Raw genomic sequence first — 18,040 nt, forward strand, 5'->3', positions numbered from 1 at the left:
ACTGCATTTCATCCATGGCTTCAAAGCAGTGTGCTAGTTGGCAGGACTCCTTTAGCCAAGTTTATTGTCTCTTTCTCTCATCAACTTGTACCAACCACCCTCTTCTCCTCGTCTCAAGGATGTGATCAATCAGCCCTCCTTTGCATGCTTCATTGGGGCAGCCTCAAATCCCACTATAACTGATGTGAAAACCTTTTAGCAGCTTATCCTTTGGAAGGTTATGCCAATAATATCTCTAGAAAATAATTCATCTTGGCACTATATTTGGGTGCAATCTTCCACTGAACCACACCCATTAGCAGTCTGAATGACCCTCAGCCAAGTTTCAGATACACATTAAGTGTTTCATCATTTATTTAACACACACTGTTACTTTGCCTTGGACTCCAAACCTTATGCGTCATCAAAACTCTTTGATCTTTTAACAACTGAAAAGAACTGTCCCTTTATCTTTAAGAACAAAGTTCAGTGTATATCTGTACCCATCACTATCCATTTGTATTTCTGTTTCTTTCACAGTTTAGTCTGGTGAATTCTACAATGAGAAATTCCTGTCTGTACATAATATTGTGTCTACATATAAAAAGTACTAACTCTGGTCTTAACCTTTAGTCTGCCCCATATAGATTTATACTGTGCACTCAAATAAAGTTTCCTGCAAGCTAAAGGCTAAGCTTCACTTCTCATAAATCTTTCACAAAGGTTACTTCTCAGATATGAACTTAATGTGCAGACTTCATTCACGTATTGTTATGGGCAAGTTCATTAAAGACCATTGTTCATATTTAAATAAAAGTAGCTTTTACTACTAAAGGACTGAAATTGGTTGCTTCAAGGATGAGCTTCTTCAATTAGATGTAGTATATTAAGTTATAGTGAGGCTACAGCACAGAAACAGGCCATTCGGCCCAACTGGATAATCCTGGCATTTTGGCTCCACACAAGCTTCCTCCCACCCATCTTCATCTGACCCTATCAGCATTTCTATGATTATCCACATTTATATAAAGACTTAACATCTACCTACATATAGTAACCAAGGGGTGTAAGTGTCTGAACATTGACCAGCTGGGCATTGATGAAGTGGTAAAGTATGTGGTTCGTGAATGGCATGAACATAATTGCTCTGTGTCGAGACGCCTGGATAGCCATTTGGGTGCAAACAAGTGACTTCTTTCATCTTATACCACTTGAAGCATCAAGTGTTGTGATTGGGATGTTTAAAAACACATCTGAACATTCATTTCACAAGACCAAATGATAGTGGACTTGATAGCTTGGCGTTAGATGTCTTGGTGCTCATGACAATGGAATTAGTATTTGAGGAGGCATTTCATAGGCTTCCTCTTTATTAACGACACCTTGTGAAAAGTAACTCTTCAAATTGTTTTATTTCTGCTTTTCTACCAATATAGATTTTGGCTCCTTATTTTGACCGGAAAGTTAACATTTCAAGTCAATAACATTTCCTCAGAACTGGAAAAGGTTAAGGGATGTAACAGGTTTTAAGCAAGTACAGAGGCTGGGAAAGTGGGGTGGGGGGGGTGGGGGAGGGTAGAGGAAGAAAGAATGAAAGGGAAGGTCGATATAGGGGTGGTATTTAAGTGATCGGCGGTGAGCTCAAAAAATGATGGCCCGCCCGCACAGGTCGCACGTCAAAGAGCCACCACAATCTTTAGCGCAGTAGCTCATTTAAATAGCCGGGGCAGCCCAGACCCCTGCCCCCGATCAATCTCATGGAGGGGGTGGGCTGTCCATCCCTGGCAATGGCGTCAGCTGGCACCATTTTTAAAGGACAGCCTGCCCTGCCGCCCAATTTAAATTTTTTAAGTCCTACCCCCCAAAATTAAATAAATAAATTTATAGCACCCCTTTCCAACCCCCCAATAACAATCACAGTAACTATTTGCCCTTCCTCCCCAAAACACTTAGCTTTTACATCTGACATCCTCAACCCTTGCAAAACTGCATAAAGTTTAAGGTTCAACTCTTCCCACCATCCCCTACACCCATTACATGCATTTGACCCCAATCTCCACTCCACCACATTGACAAACGTACCTCCTCGCCTCTCCCCACCAGTATGGCGCCTCGTTTCCCAAGATCTGAAGGCGCAGGAGTGCCGGCCCTCAAGATCGCAGGTAAGTCTATTTAAATTTATTAATTTTATTCATTTGAATATTTAAATTGTGGTCCCGTCGCGCAGCGGCGGTAGTGGGGAGTGGGGGGTGGCGTCACGGAGCTTCGCCACTGCCGGGAAGATCGGGCTGGACCCTCCCTGCATCGTGGTCGGTGATGGACCTCATCTGGAGCCACCTTCAGGCCCCCGCCTCACCTCCACCACGGAATCCGACACCTGGGAAGAACAAAATCCTGCCCATAGGGTGAAAGGCAGGAGGGTTTAAATGGCAAAAGGGATGACGCTGCAAGGCAAACGAGGGTGGTAATGGGACAGGTATAGATGCAAACAAATAGAGGAGCTGCAGCAGAGCCATTACCAGGACTTTTCCAAAGAAGGGAGCAGTGATCATAATATGAAGTTGTTGAAATCAAATGTTGAGTCTGGAAGGCGGTATGGTGTTATTTTAGAGTTAATTTCTACTGCCCCCCCCCACTCCCCCGTCCCCCCATAAATAATAACATTCAGGTACTGTCCCATCCCAACCTTGATAACATCAGTAAATAAAGTTGCTATCCTTCTCTGAATATAATTGGGGACCCCTTTCTTTTGTGCATAAGAACAAAAGAAGTCGGAGCAAGAATAGACCATACAGCCCCTCGAGACTGCTCTGCCAGTCAACAGGATGATGGCTGATGTTCTACCTCAACTCTACTTTCCTACTTTATCTCCATATCTCTTGATTCCTTTATTGTCTAAAAAGTCTGCGATCTGAGTTTTAAACATACCCAACAACTGAGCATTCACAGCACTCTGGGATAGAGAATTCCAAAGATTGGAATTCCAAATAATAAGTCAAACAGATTGTCCTGTTTTACAAGGGACTAAATTTGCCTAGCTGCCCCCGAATAATAGCCCACTCGATCAGCTTGGCTACCACGTGTGGAGGGGCAAGCCAGAGGCACGCAGATTATCAGAGCTATGGCACAAGAATTACCACAGGAGATCACCAGGGGCATGGTAGGATATTATCAGGATGTTACAGCAGGTTGCGATCACTGCAACAGGATATTATCAGAGTTGTAGTAGGGCATTTTCAGGGATGCTGCAGAATATAATGAGAGATGCAGTGAGATAGTATCAGGAATACAGAGGGATATTATTAGGGATACTGGATATATCAAGTTTGCATATATTGCTTTACTCCGGGCAAAATAAAATAAAAATCCTTCGTTCCCGTGATTGGAAGTTCTGTAAGTACAGTTGGCCATTGTGGCATTGAAGGATACATTACACATTCTGAATGATGCTGCCCTGTATGACTCTTGTTGCTGAATGTCATGCTTGTAACTTTTCCACATCGGGCATGAATGAAGTGAATATGATTAATCTCAAAAGCAGCCTCCAGCCACTGACTCAGAGCAGCGACTGCATATAAATCAGGAGCCAGTCAAAGCCATAAAATGCTGCGACCAGAGGGTTGAATATTGGGTGAGTTCGTTAGCTTTGGAACCGTTTCTCTTTTTCAGTCTGACTGCAATTTGGAATTGCGCTGCCTCAGAGTTCGATGTGCCTGTTCTTGCCCATTGAGGGAGTATAAAGATGGCTTTCCAGACGGGACAGTCCAGCCCAGTGAAAGGGAGGGTTTTCCTTTCGGGGCTTTTGCTGATCACTCTGTTAAACTGTGCCGGATTGGTTTACCTCTTCTTGCAATGCAGTAACCTGAGATCCCGGCTGGAAACTATGGAGAGCCGCCTGGAGGAATTGTCTGGGACTTGGCCCATGGACTTTATCTCGCGTCTGACCCAAGATGACTCCGACTTGACTGAGCAGAGGAATCGCAACAAGAGAAGCCACCAGGAGCTGAGGAGCCGGGAGGAGGCCGAAGATACCATCATGATGATGACTTACTCAAGGATCCCGGTAGGTGAATTTTAATGATATTGTACCCCTCAAAAACTAGGAAGCAAAGATAACCAAATGAACCAGCAGCAAATTAAATACAGAAAACATCTATACTTAAAAAGCAGCATATTATGGAGTAACTTTGAGGAAACAGCTGAATTCTATCTGACTCCAGATTGGAATGTAATTGAGCCAAGCTGTCTCTGCACTTTCGCTTCCTAGTCATGAAACTTATGGCTAGTGTCAGAAGATTAAAGAGGAAATGGAGGAAATTGGGCCCTTGATTCTTGGAAGAAAGTGATTTAGGAGGTGAATACAATATTCAATGATTTAGAAAAAAGATACATTTAGAATCCTACTCCAGGAAATGCCAGGCCTATAAATTTTGAACAATGGTCTCAAACTGCTGGAAGGTTGATTTAGGACTTCAGGCAACAAATAATTGAATAGTGGAATGGATTTTTGGATAGGCAGAAACCTTGGGGTCACTTAAATGGCATTTGGATGCTATGATGGGGAGGACTGTGGACTTTGCTATATGAAACAGTTGAAATGGACAGAGTGATTTCCTCTTCCTTAATTAATATAGGTTATTTGACATCTCACTTTCTGCCAGCCCATGCAGTCTGGCTAGTTCAACACGTACACCTGCCATTCACTAGCAGGTGTTAACATTGAGTTATACATTAGGGGGGGCGGTCTGGCTATTCAAGGCCATGTTTAACAGCTGATAGTTTAATGTTTATGTTGGTCCTCATCAGCGTAAAAACAATCTAAGCTAATATAATTGCTTGAGCACCTTAGATAAAACTCCTGGGCTTTGAGTTACAGCTGAGAATTCTCACAAAGGTCCAAGGACAATGATCACAGTGCCATGTAGCAACACAAAGCATAGCTAGCATTTTGACAAGAATTAAGCAGCTTTTTAAATATACATGCAGGAGCTAAATTGAGGGAGTTTAATACAAAGCTGAGATTCAGACATACAGTAACATAGTTAAGGCATTGAGGTCGGGCCAGATTTTGCTGAAATAATAATCACATCTGAATGGCGCATGCTGTTATTAATGTGCAAATTGATCAGCAACTTGTGACGGGTCAGTGATGTCCCATGAATTCTGATTCGTTATTAGTTTGTGCCACTCCTGAGTTGCTGCATTTGCACGTTAATTGTCCATTAAACTTACCACAGAAAGTTAAGTCGAGTAATTATCAGTATAAGTACCCTTTTAATGACGTAACGATTGTTAATGACTGCCAGTCAATCTGTCTTTCCCAGAAAGTGAATAGTTATAAATGTGAACTCTCATTTCTTTGGGTTGTGAATTGTTTCGGAGATTTTAAAAATCACAAACTAACATTTTAAAATTTGTTTTGTTTCCTTTCTGTCTCCTTTTTTTCTCTTTCTCTTAATCCTATCTTTCTTTGCCTCTCTTTATTTCTCTTTCTGTACCTAATTTGGCATTGAGTATACCCATTCTAATTCACCCATTTGAATTCACCCTCCTTCTCAGTCCTTGCTCTCAAACATTTAATATCATTGATTAAGGAGATACACCGTTCCATTGTTCATCAGGGTTCCAGATGCCCTTAAACTTCCAGCAACTTTGTGGGCAAAAAGTATTTAAACCTAAACGTAGGTCTAACTAACAGAACACACATCAGATGCCCTGCTCCTGCAAAATCTGTCCCAACAGATCATAAACAGTGACTTTGCTGTTGTCTCCACCTAGGATATATTGGGGCAGAGATAGTAAGATTGGAGAAATGTGAGGGAAACTGCATAAACAGCCATTTATGCCCTCCTCCTGAGTGTTTGCTGATGGTCTGCCAAAATTATGGTGGAAGGTTGGGAAACCGCCACAGAAACTCTATCCCCTAATTCTTGAGGTCGTCTTCCTAATTATGGGTAACATGGTCATTTGAGACTTCAGGGAGTGGTCATCCCTGCCGTTGTGCGAGTTTCCCCAGGCTCAGGTAAGGGTTCCATGCTCAGGGTTACGCGCCTTGGCCAAAGGCGGAAGCCTTGAATTTTTGGTGGTGATGGCAGAAGAGCTAGAACCTTGAAGGCTGCTTACAGGCAGAGGATCCTTGGGGAAGAGGACTTTATATTTCCCTTAAAGTACACACGAGGAAGGCAATGGGAAACCACCTCATGTACTTTTTCCCCAGTCATATTGCTCATTTCTCATGGAAGGTAAGAAAAAGGGAGGCTCTTACGAGCAACTGAAGAGGAAAGCACAAGACCGTGAGGCATTGAGTAAGGAATAGAGGACCTGCCCTTGGGCAGATCGCCACTACTTTATAATCATCACCACTTATTCCTGGTATCATTCTAGTGAATCTTTATAGTCCTTTTTCCATGCCTTTAATATCATTCCCATAATGTGGTTCCTGGAACTGCATGCGATGCTCCATCAGTGGCCCAGTAAAACTCTTGCGCAAATTTAACAACACTTGCTTTCATATTCAATGGTAATTGTAAGATCCAGAATTTATTTTCCTTTTAATGAACTTTTATACCAATACTTACAACATTAAAAACGTGTATCTGTACCCTTAGATCTACTTTTCCTCCATTCTAACATTTTGGGGCCATTTGTCCGAATATGTGTTGCCTAAGAAAATTGCTCCTTTAGGGTAAACACAAGTATGCATTGTCTCTTTGGGGTTGTGTTAGTTCCTAGATTTCTTTTGGGCCTCCTTATCTCGAGAGACAATGGATACGCGCCTGGAGGTGGTCAGTGGTTTGTGAAGCAGCGCCTGGAGTGGCTATAAAGGCCAATTCTGGAGTGACAGGCTCTTCCACAGGTGCTGCAGAGAAATTTGTTTGTTGGGGCTGTTGCACAGTTGGCTCTCCCCTTGCGGCTCTGTCTTTTTTCCTGCCAACTACTAAGTCTCTTCGACTCGCCACAATTTAGCCCTGTCTTTATCTAGTTCCTAGATAACACCTGCTGATTGAAGCCAAGTTGATCTAAAGTGCTTGAGACTCGTTGATAGGACATGTCATACAGATGATCACAGAGAGATGATTCTTCCCACTTGGGTAGCGCGATCCTAGCTGGATAAGCAAAGGGAAGCTTAGCAGAATTTTCTGCTAGTAAGCTGCATGGTTTTAGTTAGTTAAATTCCAGCAGTACCTTGTGCATCGTTAGACGACTTAAATCTTTGGCTGTGGGTCAACCTGTGCCTAGGTTTTTTGAGTTTAGGTAAACGAGTTTGGCCCAATGATGAGAGGGTTCAACCAATTCCACATCTGGATTGCATTTAAGAGAGCGATTTTGACCTCACACTGTTCCAGGTGGCTTAATCCATCCCAGTTGTTGTACTGAACCCCACAAACCAGAAAGGGCCCTGGTCCGTTCTGCATTAAATGAACTAAGGCAGAGTGGTGGTGGAAATGTTACAATTGACCTCAGTTTGCCCCCAACTTGGGGGAGGGGAATCAAAAATGAGCATGAATTTTTCCTCCTGATAATTGTCCAACTATCCCTACTGGACATTGGTTGAAGCAGAATCGGTCTTAGCTGTAATACTCCTTTCTTTATATCTGTCACATTAACCTGATAACAGGTAGAATGGCCACGAAGGTGATATACCAGAGGGCCACTGAGAACCATAGAATTGCATTCCTGTCTGAGTCAGTCCCTTCAGAAGACGAGGTGAAAATACAGAAAAGAATGCAGTATTATTTGATATCATCATTAAATTACATTTTTAATATGTTTCAATCATTCTGAAATAAGAATACTCCTTTAGCACTAAAACCCCAACTGGTTCCAGTTTCTTTTCCTGTCTACCTTTTCTCATTCGCTTTGTGTTCCGTCTTACAGTGCTCTTAATACAGTTATCTACACTGCCTTCTATATACCTTTCATACATTCCTGTAAATTGATTTGAGCATTGTCTTTTTTTTTACCAAACTGTTGCTTGTGCTATATTGCACAACAACTCTATTCTATATTGATTGGTTCTTCTCCAGTGCTGAGGTGCTCTTTTATCAGCAACAGTAACACTGCAGTTCGCTCCTCCTCTGTATTAATGTGCAGTTCCATTGATAATGGGTATGGTAGTGAAATGCTTAGGTTACTGAACTAGTAGTTCAGATAGCTTGACTAATAATCATGAGTTCAAAATAAAAACAGAAAGTGCTGGAAATACTCCACAGGTCAGGCAGCATCTGTGGCGAGAGAAGCAGAGTTAACGTTTCGATCTGTGACCTTTCATCAGAACTGGCAAAGGTTCGAAAAGAATTAGGTTTTAAGCAAGTGAAGGGGGTGGGGAGAGGGTTGGTGGGGAAGAGAACAAAAGGGAAGGTGTGTGATAGGGCAGAGGGCAGGAGAGATTAAATAACAAAGCTGTCCTGGGACAAAGGCAAAGAGTGTGTTAATGCTTATGATGAAAGACAAAGCATTAGTCCAGAGAGAGTGTTAATAGCAGAATAATGAACAGCTCTGTCTATATGAAAAACAGGTACATGGTTAAAAAATAAAATAAAATAAAATGAAAATATAAAAATATAAAAAAGGCCAGTCATGCTCTGAAGTTATTCAACTCAAGGTTGAGTCCGCAAGGCTGTAGAGTGCCTAATTGAAAGATCAGGTGCTGCTCCTCGAGCTTGCGTTGATGTTCACTGGAACACTGGAGCAGGCCAAAGACACAAATGTTGGCATGAGAGCGGGGTGTGGGGAGGGGGGTGTTAAAATGGCAAGCGACTGGAAGCTTGGGTTCATGCTTTCAGACTGAGCGGAGGTATTCCGCAAAGCGGTCACCCAATCTGCGTTTGGTCTCCCCAGTATAGAGGCAACCGCATTGTGAGCAGCGAATGCAGTAAACTAAATTGAAGGAAGTACAAGTAAATCGCTGCTTCACTTGGCAGAAGTGTTTGGGGTGTTGGATAGTGAGGAGAGAGGAGGTTAAAGGGCAGGTATTACACCTCCTGCGATTGCATGGAATGGTGCCGTGGGAAGGGAACGAGGGAACGGGGTAATGGAGGAGTGGACCAGGGTGTCGCAGAGGGAACGATCCCTTTGGAATCATGAATTCAAATCCGGCTGTGACAGTTTGCGAATTTGAAATATGTTTTTTTTTGAATAATGTGGAATTAAAAGCTGATATCAATAAAGTGGCCATTAAACTGTTGCATAAAACCCAACTCATTCACCTCTGTCCTTTCGGGAAGGATGCCTGTCATTTATACTTGATCTGGCCTATCTGTGACTCCGCACCAATGTGGTTGACTCTTCAGTGGATATTCTTGAATATTCAGTGTATTCACACCTAATCTGTACTAATGCTTTGTCTTTCAACACACCATTAACATATTGTTTGCCTGTTCTCCGTGACCTTTTGGTCAGCTATGTGGCCTGGTCCAATCTGCACCTTCTCCTTTGTTATCTCTTGCCCCACCCCCACCTCACTTGTTTATAATCTGTGACTTTTCTAATATTTGTCAGTTCCGAAGAAGGGTCACTGACCCGAAACGTTAACTCTGCTTCTCTTTCCACAGATGCTGCCAGACCTGCTGAGTGATTCCAGCATTTCTTGTTTTTGTTTCAGATTTCCAGCATCCGCAGTATTTTGCTTTTATTTTAGTGGTTGACTCTGATGTGTCCTCTATCAAACTGTGGCAAAGAATAAGAACCACATGCATTGGCCCATATTTTGAGAATGAATTAAATAAAATGGATGGCAGTTTAGAGGAATGAGTTATAAAACTTAGCATGTGTGGTGTCACTCCCCCCACTCCACCCCGCCCCCCGCCCTCTGAGCTTCACCAGTACTGCATGTGGTAAAATACAAATCACCTGCAGCCTGAAAGTATAGCCAATGCAGAACCTTCATTTGCAAGGGACTCAGCCTTTTATTCCAAGACTTAAAAGGAAAAATTTGCATGGCTATGGGGAAAGGTCAAGGCACTAATTGCATAGCTCTTTTAAACAGCTGGCACAGGCATGATGTTCCAAACAACTAGATCATTACAAAAGAATTCACTCTGGATATAGTCTGGCTCTTTCTCCCCAGCCTGGCTTCCTTGGCACATTAGCTGATGTTCTGACAGTATGTTGTAAGTTGCCTTTACGATCATGTCACTTCACACCTTTTAAAGTTTGGTTTGAATAATTTCAGATTTAGCACTGGGTTATTATTCAGTAATAATACAATAAAACTGACAAACACAGTAGCTTAGATGAAATATAACTTATGTATATGTTACGACCAGGTGAGATAGGGGTCTGGGGGTTCCCTCTCAGCCTTTGCCTGGTCTAATCGTAATAGGGTTTAATTTTAAAAACAGTGTTTTTAGTTCCCCCTCAGTGAATCCTTGATCACTGCTTTCCAATTGTAAGGCAAAGAAATCAGACAGATTTTCTTAGATTTAAACAAGAAGTTTATTAATTTTAAACTCTAATTCGGTTAACAACTATGAATATACGACGCGACCACGCTAGCATGCATATGCAATAAACACACACGCAGATAGAGACAGAAAAGGTAGAAAGAATAAAGGGGAAAAGTTTGAGGCAATATCTGGTCATTATTTATGGTCCTACAAGTGCAATGTGGAGTCTTTGGTTGCCGATACGTCTTGCTGTTCATTGGGGCCCAGTGCACGCTTCAACTTCCAAGTCACACACCATCCTGACTTGGAACTATATCGCCGTTCCTTCACTGTCGCTGGGTCAAAATCCTGGAACTCCCTTCCTAACAGCACTGTGGGTGTACCTACCCCATATGGACTGCAGCGGTTCAAGAAGGCAGCTTACCACCACCTTCTCAAGGGCAATTAGGGATGGGCAATAAATGCTGGCCTGGCCAGCGATGCCCACATCCCATGAATGAATTTAAAAAAAACTTGTTTTGATTTTGGAGTCTTTTCTCTCTTGATGTTTACATGTCTTCATTGGGTCCGGAGGTTTGTGAGAACGCGAGAGAGAGCCAGGCAGGAGAGAAGCTGTCTTGTTCCAGGTTCCGTTACAAGCTCTGCAGTCTGACCAAACTGTCCTACGTCTAGTTCAAAAAGCCTGGACCAGTCAGTTAGTCATGTGACCAACTGGCTTAACCACTCCTGCGTTTCTGGATTCCAAAGCTCTTGGTGGGGGGTATAGTGCTGTCTCCCACCCCGACAAGATGTGGATCACCATTGCTCAACCCAATCTCTGTTAATTGAATCAGTGAGCAATTCTTTTGTCTCTCCAAGCACTGTTGCTTAGTATGCAAATGTCCTCCAGCCAAGTGTCAGGTGATCTCTTTTTAAACAAGTAATTTCTTCACTCCAGCAACAGTTTAAAATTAATGTTTATATGACAAAATTAATATGCCTCATTCTTGGCAGGTGGGGGTCTTCATGACATGTAGAAAATGATGCTTCTCATTTAGGTTGATGAAAAAGACAAAGCAGTTTAGACTAAAGTTAAGGTTAAAAACAGAAATCTGTATGCATGTCATTAAAATAAGAATATCGGTCAGTTATTCTAATTTGTTGGAGCCACACTTATTGCTTTCTTTGAGCAAGTAAACATTACTTCTGAACCTTTCTTCAGCACTATTAGTCATAATGTTCAAAATGTCCACCCAGTCTTATCTATATATACAACACAAAGTGGAATGAAAATCAGGTGGACTCTATAAAGAGCAGGCAACCATTGTACCTGATAGCCATCCAAATGGTGAAAATCCACCCCATTCATTTTAAAGAGGCAGTGAGGCAGCAGAAATAGAGAGAACGAGAGAGAGAGAAAGAAAGAAAGACTTGCATTTATATTGTATCTTACATAACCTCAGGATGTGGCAAAATGCTTTACAGCCAATGAAGTGCCTCCTTTTGAAGGGCAGTTTCTGCCATATTGTAGGAAATACAGTAGTCAATTTGCGAACAGCAAGGCCCCACAATTAACTAGGAGTTAAATGACCAGCTCACCTGTTTTAGTGATAGCATTTGCAAAACATTGGGATAGCACACATTAATAAATTTACAATATATTCAGTAGAGGAATTCTTCCGCCAAGTTTGTCATTCTTGATCCATTTCAGTGATTTCAGGATACAAAACAAATGTTGCAAGCAGCGAGATGAGGAATAATATAATCCATACACATGGAAATATTTGTGGGCTTTAGCTTTTCAAAGTGCAACTTTTGTTTTCAGTTATAATGATGGTTCAGATCAGTATTATATTTTAACAGTAACCACAAAAAACAAGTGCCCCGTAACAAGTTCTGTTGTCAAAGAGCATTGGAATTTAACTGGCAGTGTGATATTTTAATCTGCTGATTTTGTAAGTTGAATCCACTGGTTTTACTGCATGAACACGACTGCTCAGTTCTGTTCTCCCCAATGCTTTCCCAATGGGTAAAGCACAGCCATCAAATATTACTAAAAATAGATATGCTCTACTAAGTTTTCAATTGTTAACACAATACAGGTATAATTTGCATTTGTTAATAAGCAGAAATAAAACTAATGCATTAAAAAAATTAATTGGCTGATTTTTGAATAGCAGTCAATTACCTTTACAGCTTCTCTCAGAGAAACCACTAACAGATGACTGTGAAATATCTGAAGAAGTTTAAAGACAAGATGATCACATCAAAATACTGTATTTTGTAATTGATTTGACTATTGACACCAAAGATCCAAGAAAAAGGAAACTTTCATAAGTGTAATTCTGAAAAGTACAGTTTTAAACCTGTAATAATCAAGGACACATGAAATGGAGCCATGGGTAGATTGCTAACTTTGCTATCATTATAGATTTTTAAGGTCCATTTCGTATGGACATTATGGAATTAATAAGAACAAAGTGTTATCAAAGTAAATATGAACTCATATTTTATATCTTTGCCCCTCAGTGAATGATATTAAACATTGTATCCAAAACAACCAGATATAGGAATTAATTTATTACAAAACTAGACTTGAGGCGCCCTCGCGCCTCCCTGCATACTTCATCAGTGCCCACCTCTAATGGTGGGGCTGCCAATCTTTCAATGCTGGATGGCTTCCTATTGACCCTCCAGCCTCGGGAGCCGGCCCACCGTCCTTAATTGGATGCGGCACCCAGAGGTGGCAACGAAATTGGCAGCCTCCAAAATCTCTCTTGGTGTCCCATCGGCAGCATTTCCGGGTTGCCGACTTGCATTTTATCCCGACGGAGGGTTCTGGACCTGGGAACAAAAATTCTGCCCAAGGTGTAACCAGGAGGAATAACTTTTTTAAATAGTTGTATGAACATCATAGGGAACAAGTGTAAATTGCAAAGTAATATGTTTAAGAATGAAATAATAGATAATACTTAATGTAGAATAACGCTGCGACTGGGCCAACTTTGTCACAAGCCAACAACTTGCCTGAAGCCAACCCTGCCAACATTCTTCTCATTCTGAAAGTAAAAAACTAGCAAACTCAATTCAAGACTCCAAATTTCAAAAGAAAGGTACAATATTGAAGAAACCTCCTCGGCAATACTTTGGGCCAGGGATAGACGTAGGGTCAAGTTAAGATCAAGTCATAAGGTGCATTGTACATCATCTTGACATTTATCCATCTGCTTAATTTGAGTACTATCCGTCCTTTTAATTGCCCCGTGTTCACATTTCTTAATCTCATTAACAAATCTGATAAAACTAAAGAAGTGCAGTAGTCCTCTTCTATATTGTTGGAACAGTTGAAATATCAGATCCAGAACCGATCGTTACAGTGGGAGAGAGAATGCCCTGAAAGTTGTTCGCACACTTCAGCAACAACTTCTTTTCCATTCTTTCACGGGATGTAGGCGTCGCTGGCTAGGCCAGAATTTATTGCCCACCTCTAATTGCCCTTGAGAAGGTGGTGGTGAGCTGCCTTCTTGAACTGCTGCAGTCTGTGTGATGTGGGTACACTACCAGTGCTGTTCAGAAGAGAGTTCCAGGATTTTGACCCAGCGACAGTGAAGGAACAGTGATATAGTTCCAAGTCAGGATGGTGTGTGACTTGGAGGGGAACTTGCAGGTGGTGGTGTTCCCATGCATCTGCTGCCCTTGCCCTTCTAGGTGGTAGAGGTCGCGGGTTTGGAAGGTGCTGTCGAAGGAGTCTTGATGAGTTGTTGCAGTGTGTCTTGTAGATGGTACACACTGCTACCACAGTGTATCAATGGTGGAGGGAGTGAATGTTGAAGGTGGTGGATGAGGTGTCAATAAAGCAGGCTGCTTGGTCCTGAATGATGTCGAGCTTCTTGAGTGCTGTTGGAGCTGCACTCAGCCAGGCAAGGTGGAGTATGCCATCACACTCCTGACTTGTGCCTTGTAGATGGTGGATTGGTTTGGGGAGTCAGGAGGTGAGTTACTCGCAGAAGAATTCCCAACCTTTGACCTGCTCTTGTAGCCACAGTACTTATATGGCTTGTCCAGTTCAGTTCTGGTCAATGGTAACCCCCAGGATGTTGATAGTGGGGGATTCTGCGATGGTAATGCCATTGAATGTCATGGGGAGATGGTTGGATTCTCTCTTGTTGGAGATGGTCATTGCCTGGCACTTGTATGACTTTATCAGGCAGCGGGACTGATAGAATAGCTCCTTGGAGAGATGGCTTGGACTCTGGGCTGAATGGCCTCCTCCTGTGCTGTAAATGAGTCTATGACTCTATGAATGCAACTCCACTTATCAACCCAAGCCTGAATGTTGTCCAGGTCTTGCTGAATGTGGACACAGACTGATTCTGTATCTGAGGATTCACAAATGGTACTGAACATTGTACAATCATCAACAAACATCCTCACTTCTGACCTTATGATGGAGGGAAGGTCATTGATGAAGCAGCTGAAGATTCTTGGGCCTAGGACTTGCATTTATATCGTGCCTTGCTTTTTAAAAAGCCCCCAAATCAAAAATGACTTCACCTTGATATGAAAGTGGCTGTATAGTCACACTCTTAATTTTCTGGACTAGTCAACTTTTGTAGATTTCCGAAGAGGCAAAGAGGCAGCAATTTCCTTTCCACTTCCACACCCCCCTGTCATTTCCACTTTGTCTTTAGGCAGTATAGTTGCAGCTTAATGAGTAGTTTACCTGACTTGCCTAATTAGTGAACAAAACCTCCAGTAGGCCTTGTGATGAATCACCATAGCCCACAGCAACTGCTAATATTGTTAAAGCCACCAACTCGTTCAATAGCATTCTGCTATTACAGCTGCCGAGCACCAACCTCTGTGCCAAGCTGCCTTCTAATGAAAGCTTTTATAATAAGAGAAGATTGTTTTGAAGACGTGCGGGGGATGGCTATTTGAATCTAAGCCATTTTGATATCTCCAACAAATTTTAGATGTTGGAAAATATGCAGTCCTAAAAGTACATTAATGTTTTTATGAGGTTTTTATTATAACCATGGTTACATTTTTCTTTAGATTCGAATATTCATGGACTTGTGCAACAGCACCAGTGGAATATGCTTAACAGGTAAGTTTCTGAAAAGATTCTCATTTTGCATGGAATATAAAAGCAGAAAATTGAAATAGATTAAGTGTGGTTACTATCTATGAACTGTTCTTTAATGTTATGAATATAGCTAGTTATTCCCCAGAATTGTGTTGTATTCTGATAATTTTTTCGAACATGTGTTGTGGGTAAAATCAGGATTCATGAATTGTCTGTGGGGCTTGTGTGGGACGACACATAAATTGGTTGATGTTATTAGGAAAGTCTTAATGGGACAGTTGTGTGGGGGTGCCATAGCAACCTTCAAGATTGCATGTCTACATTATCATGACTTAGTTGATGTGAACTTTGATAAGCCTGCGAACTGTAAACAGCACTGACACATTGAAGTAAAGACAGAAAATGCTGGAAATACTCAGCAGACCTGGGAGCATCTGTGTGGAGAGAGAAACAGAGTTAATGTTTCAGATCAATGATCTTCCATCAGAAGTGGGAAAAGTTAGAAACATGAGAGGTTTTGAGCAGGTGAAATGGCGGAGGGTGGGAAAAAGAAGAAAAAGGGAAGGTCTGTGAAAGGGTGGAAGACACGAGTCATTGAATGACAAAAGAGTTAGTTGTTGCAGTCATGCAGGGCCAAAGGGAGTGGTAATGGGGCAAAAAAAACAGAGAAGCTAAAGATATTCCCAGAGCAGATGTGCTGTTGTCCGAAAGCAAAATCAAGGGAAAAACGGAAACATGCAAAGAAAAGGAAACAAAATGGGGGCAGGGATTATGGCCTGAAATAGTTAAACTCAATGTTGAGTCCAGAAAGCAGTAAAGTGTTTAATCGAAAGATGAGGAGCTGTTCCTCGAGTTTGCGTTGAGCGCCATTGGAACACTGCAGTCGGCCAAGGCCAGAGAGTCAGTGTGAGAGCCAGGTGGAGAATTAAAATGACAGGTGACCAGTCGGTCAGGCTCACGCTAGTGGACTGAACATAGATGTTCCGCAAAGCGATCACCCAATTTGGATTTGGTTTCCCCACTGTAGAGCCAACTGCATTGTGAGCAGTGACTACAGTATACTAAATCGAAAGAAGTACATGTAAATCGCTGTTTAACTTGGAGGCCTTGGACGGTGAGAAGAGAGGACGTAAAAGGACAGGCATTGCATCTCCTGTGCTTCCATGGATAAGTGCCGTGGGAAAGGGAAGAGGTGTCGGGGTGATGGAGGAGTGGACCAGGGTGTCGCGGAGGGAACGGTCCCTTTGGAATGCTGAAAGGGGAGGGGAGGGGAAGATGTGTCAGGTGATGGCATCATGCTGGAGGTGGCAGAAATGGTGGAGGATGATCCATTAAAGATGGAGGCTGGTGTGGTGGAAAGTGAGGACAAGGGGAACCCTACCACGGTTCTGGGAGGGAGGGGAAGGGTAAGAGCAGAAGTCCGGGAAATGGAATGGACACGGTTGAGAGCCCTGTCAAACATGGTGAGTTGGGGAGACCTTGGGTGAGGAAAAGGAAGACCCATCAAGAGCATTGGTATGAAAGGTTGCATCATCAGAACAGATGTGCTGGAGTCGGAGAAACTGCGAGAATGGGATAGAGTCCTTACAGGAGGCAGGGTGTGAGGAAGTGTAGTCGAGGTAGCTGTGGGAGTCCATGGGCTTATAGAAATTATTTGTTGATAGCCTATCCCCAGAAATGGAGACAGAAAAGTTGAGGAAGGGAAGGGAAGAGTTGGAGATGGACTACGTGAAGGTGAGAGAAAGGTGGAAATTGGAAGCAAACTTGATGATGTTTTCCAGTTCAAGGCGAGAGCAGGAAATCGCACTGATATAGTGTTTAATGTGCCAGAAAAAGAGATGAGGGAGGGGGCCTGAGTAAGACTGGAACAAGGAATGTTCCACAATCCCGCAGAAAGGCAGGCATAGCTAGGACCCATGCAGGTACCCATAGCAAAACCTTTAATTTGGAGGAAGCAAGTGGAGTTAAAGGAGAAGTTGTTCATGTGAGAACAAATTCATCCAGGTGGATGAGAGTGATGGTGGATGGGGACTGGTTGGGCCTTTGTTCAAGGAAGAAGCGGAGAGCCCTCAGATCATCCTGGTGGGGGATGGAGGTGCAGAGGGATTGGACGTCCTTAGTGAAGAGTCGATGGTTAGGGCCAGGAAATTGAAACTGTTAAAGTGATGGAGGGCATTGGAAGAGCCACGGATGTAGGTGGGAAGAGGCTGGACCGGGGAGAAAAAAAGAGCCAAGATAGGAAGATATCAGTTCAGTGGGACAGGAGTAAGCTGATAGGTCTACCAGGGCAGTCCTGTTTGAGGATCTTGGGAAGGGGGTAGATGTGGGCTGCTCGGTGTTGGGGGTTTATGAGGTTGGAAACTGTGGAGGGAAGATCTCCAGAGGAGATGAGGTCCTGGAGATAGTGTCTTGAAGTTCGGTGGTGGGGTCATGATCCAAGGAGAGGAGGTGTTGGAGAGCTGTTCAGCCTCTGCTTGGTAGAGGTCAGCTCCAGAGTCCTTGTTTAATTCCCTCCTGTCTCCCACCCAGAGGTGCAGGGATCAGTGGGCCACAAGATGGTGATGATCTCGCAGTCCCTCTCCTGCAGCCCCCACCTCTGCCGGTA

The 18,040-nt window shown here is 42.8% G+C and overlaps 1 protein-coding gene and 1 long non-coding RNA gene across 2 annotated transcripts in view; one reads left to right on the forward strand and one right to left on the reverse strand.

The window, feature by feature from the left end:
• Positions 1-18,040, reverse strand: part of LOC137352488 (uncharacterized) — a 46,995-nt gene that overhangs the window by 23,875 nt on the left and 5,080 nt on the right. The window lies entirely within an intron of this gene.
• gldn (gliomedin) overlaps positions 3,722-18,040 on the forward strand; it is a 33,231-nt gene continuing 18,912 nt past the window's right edge. The window contains exons 1-2 of the mRNA XM_068017999.1: positions 3,722-4,042; positions 15,405-15,456. Of these exons, the coding sequence (XP_067874100.1) occupies positions 3,722-4,042; positions 15,405-15,456 (373 nt within the window). The remainder of the gene's footprint in view (positions 4,043-15,404; positions 15,457-18,040) is intronic.

This window comes from Heterodontus francisci, chromosome 38 (genome assembly GCF_036365525.1).
Source record: "Heterodontus francisci isolate sHetFra1 chromosome 38, sHetFra1.hap1, whole genome shotgun sequence".
NCBI lineage: Eukaryota > Metazoa > Chordata > Chondrichthyes > Heterodontiformes > Heterodontidae > Heterodontus > Heterodontus francisci.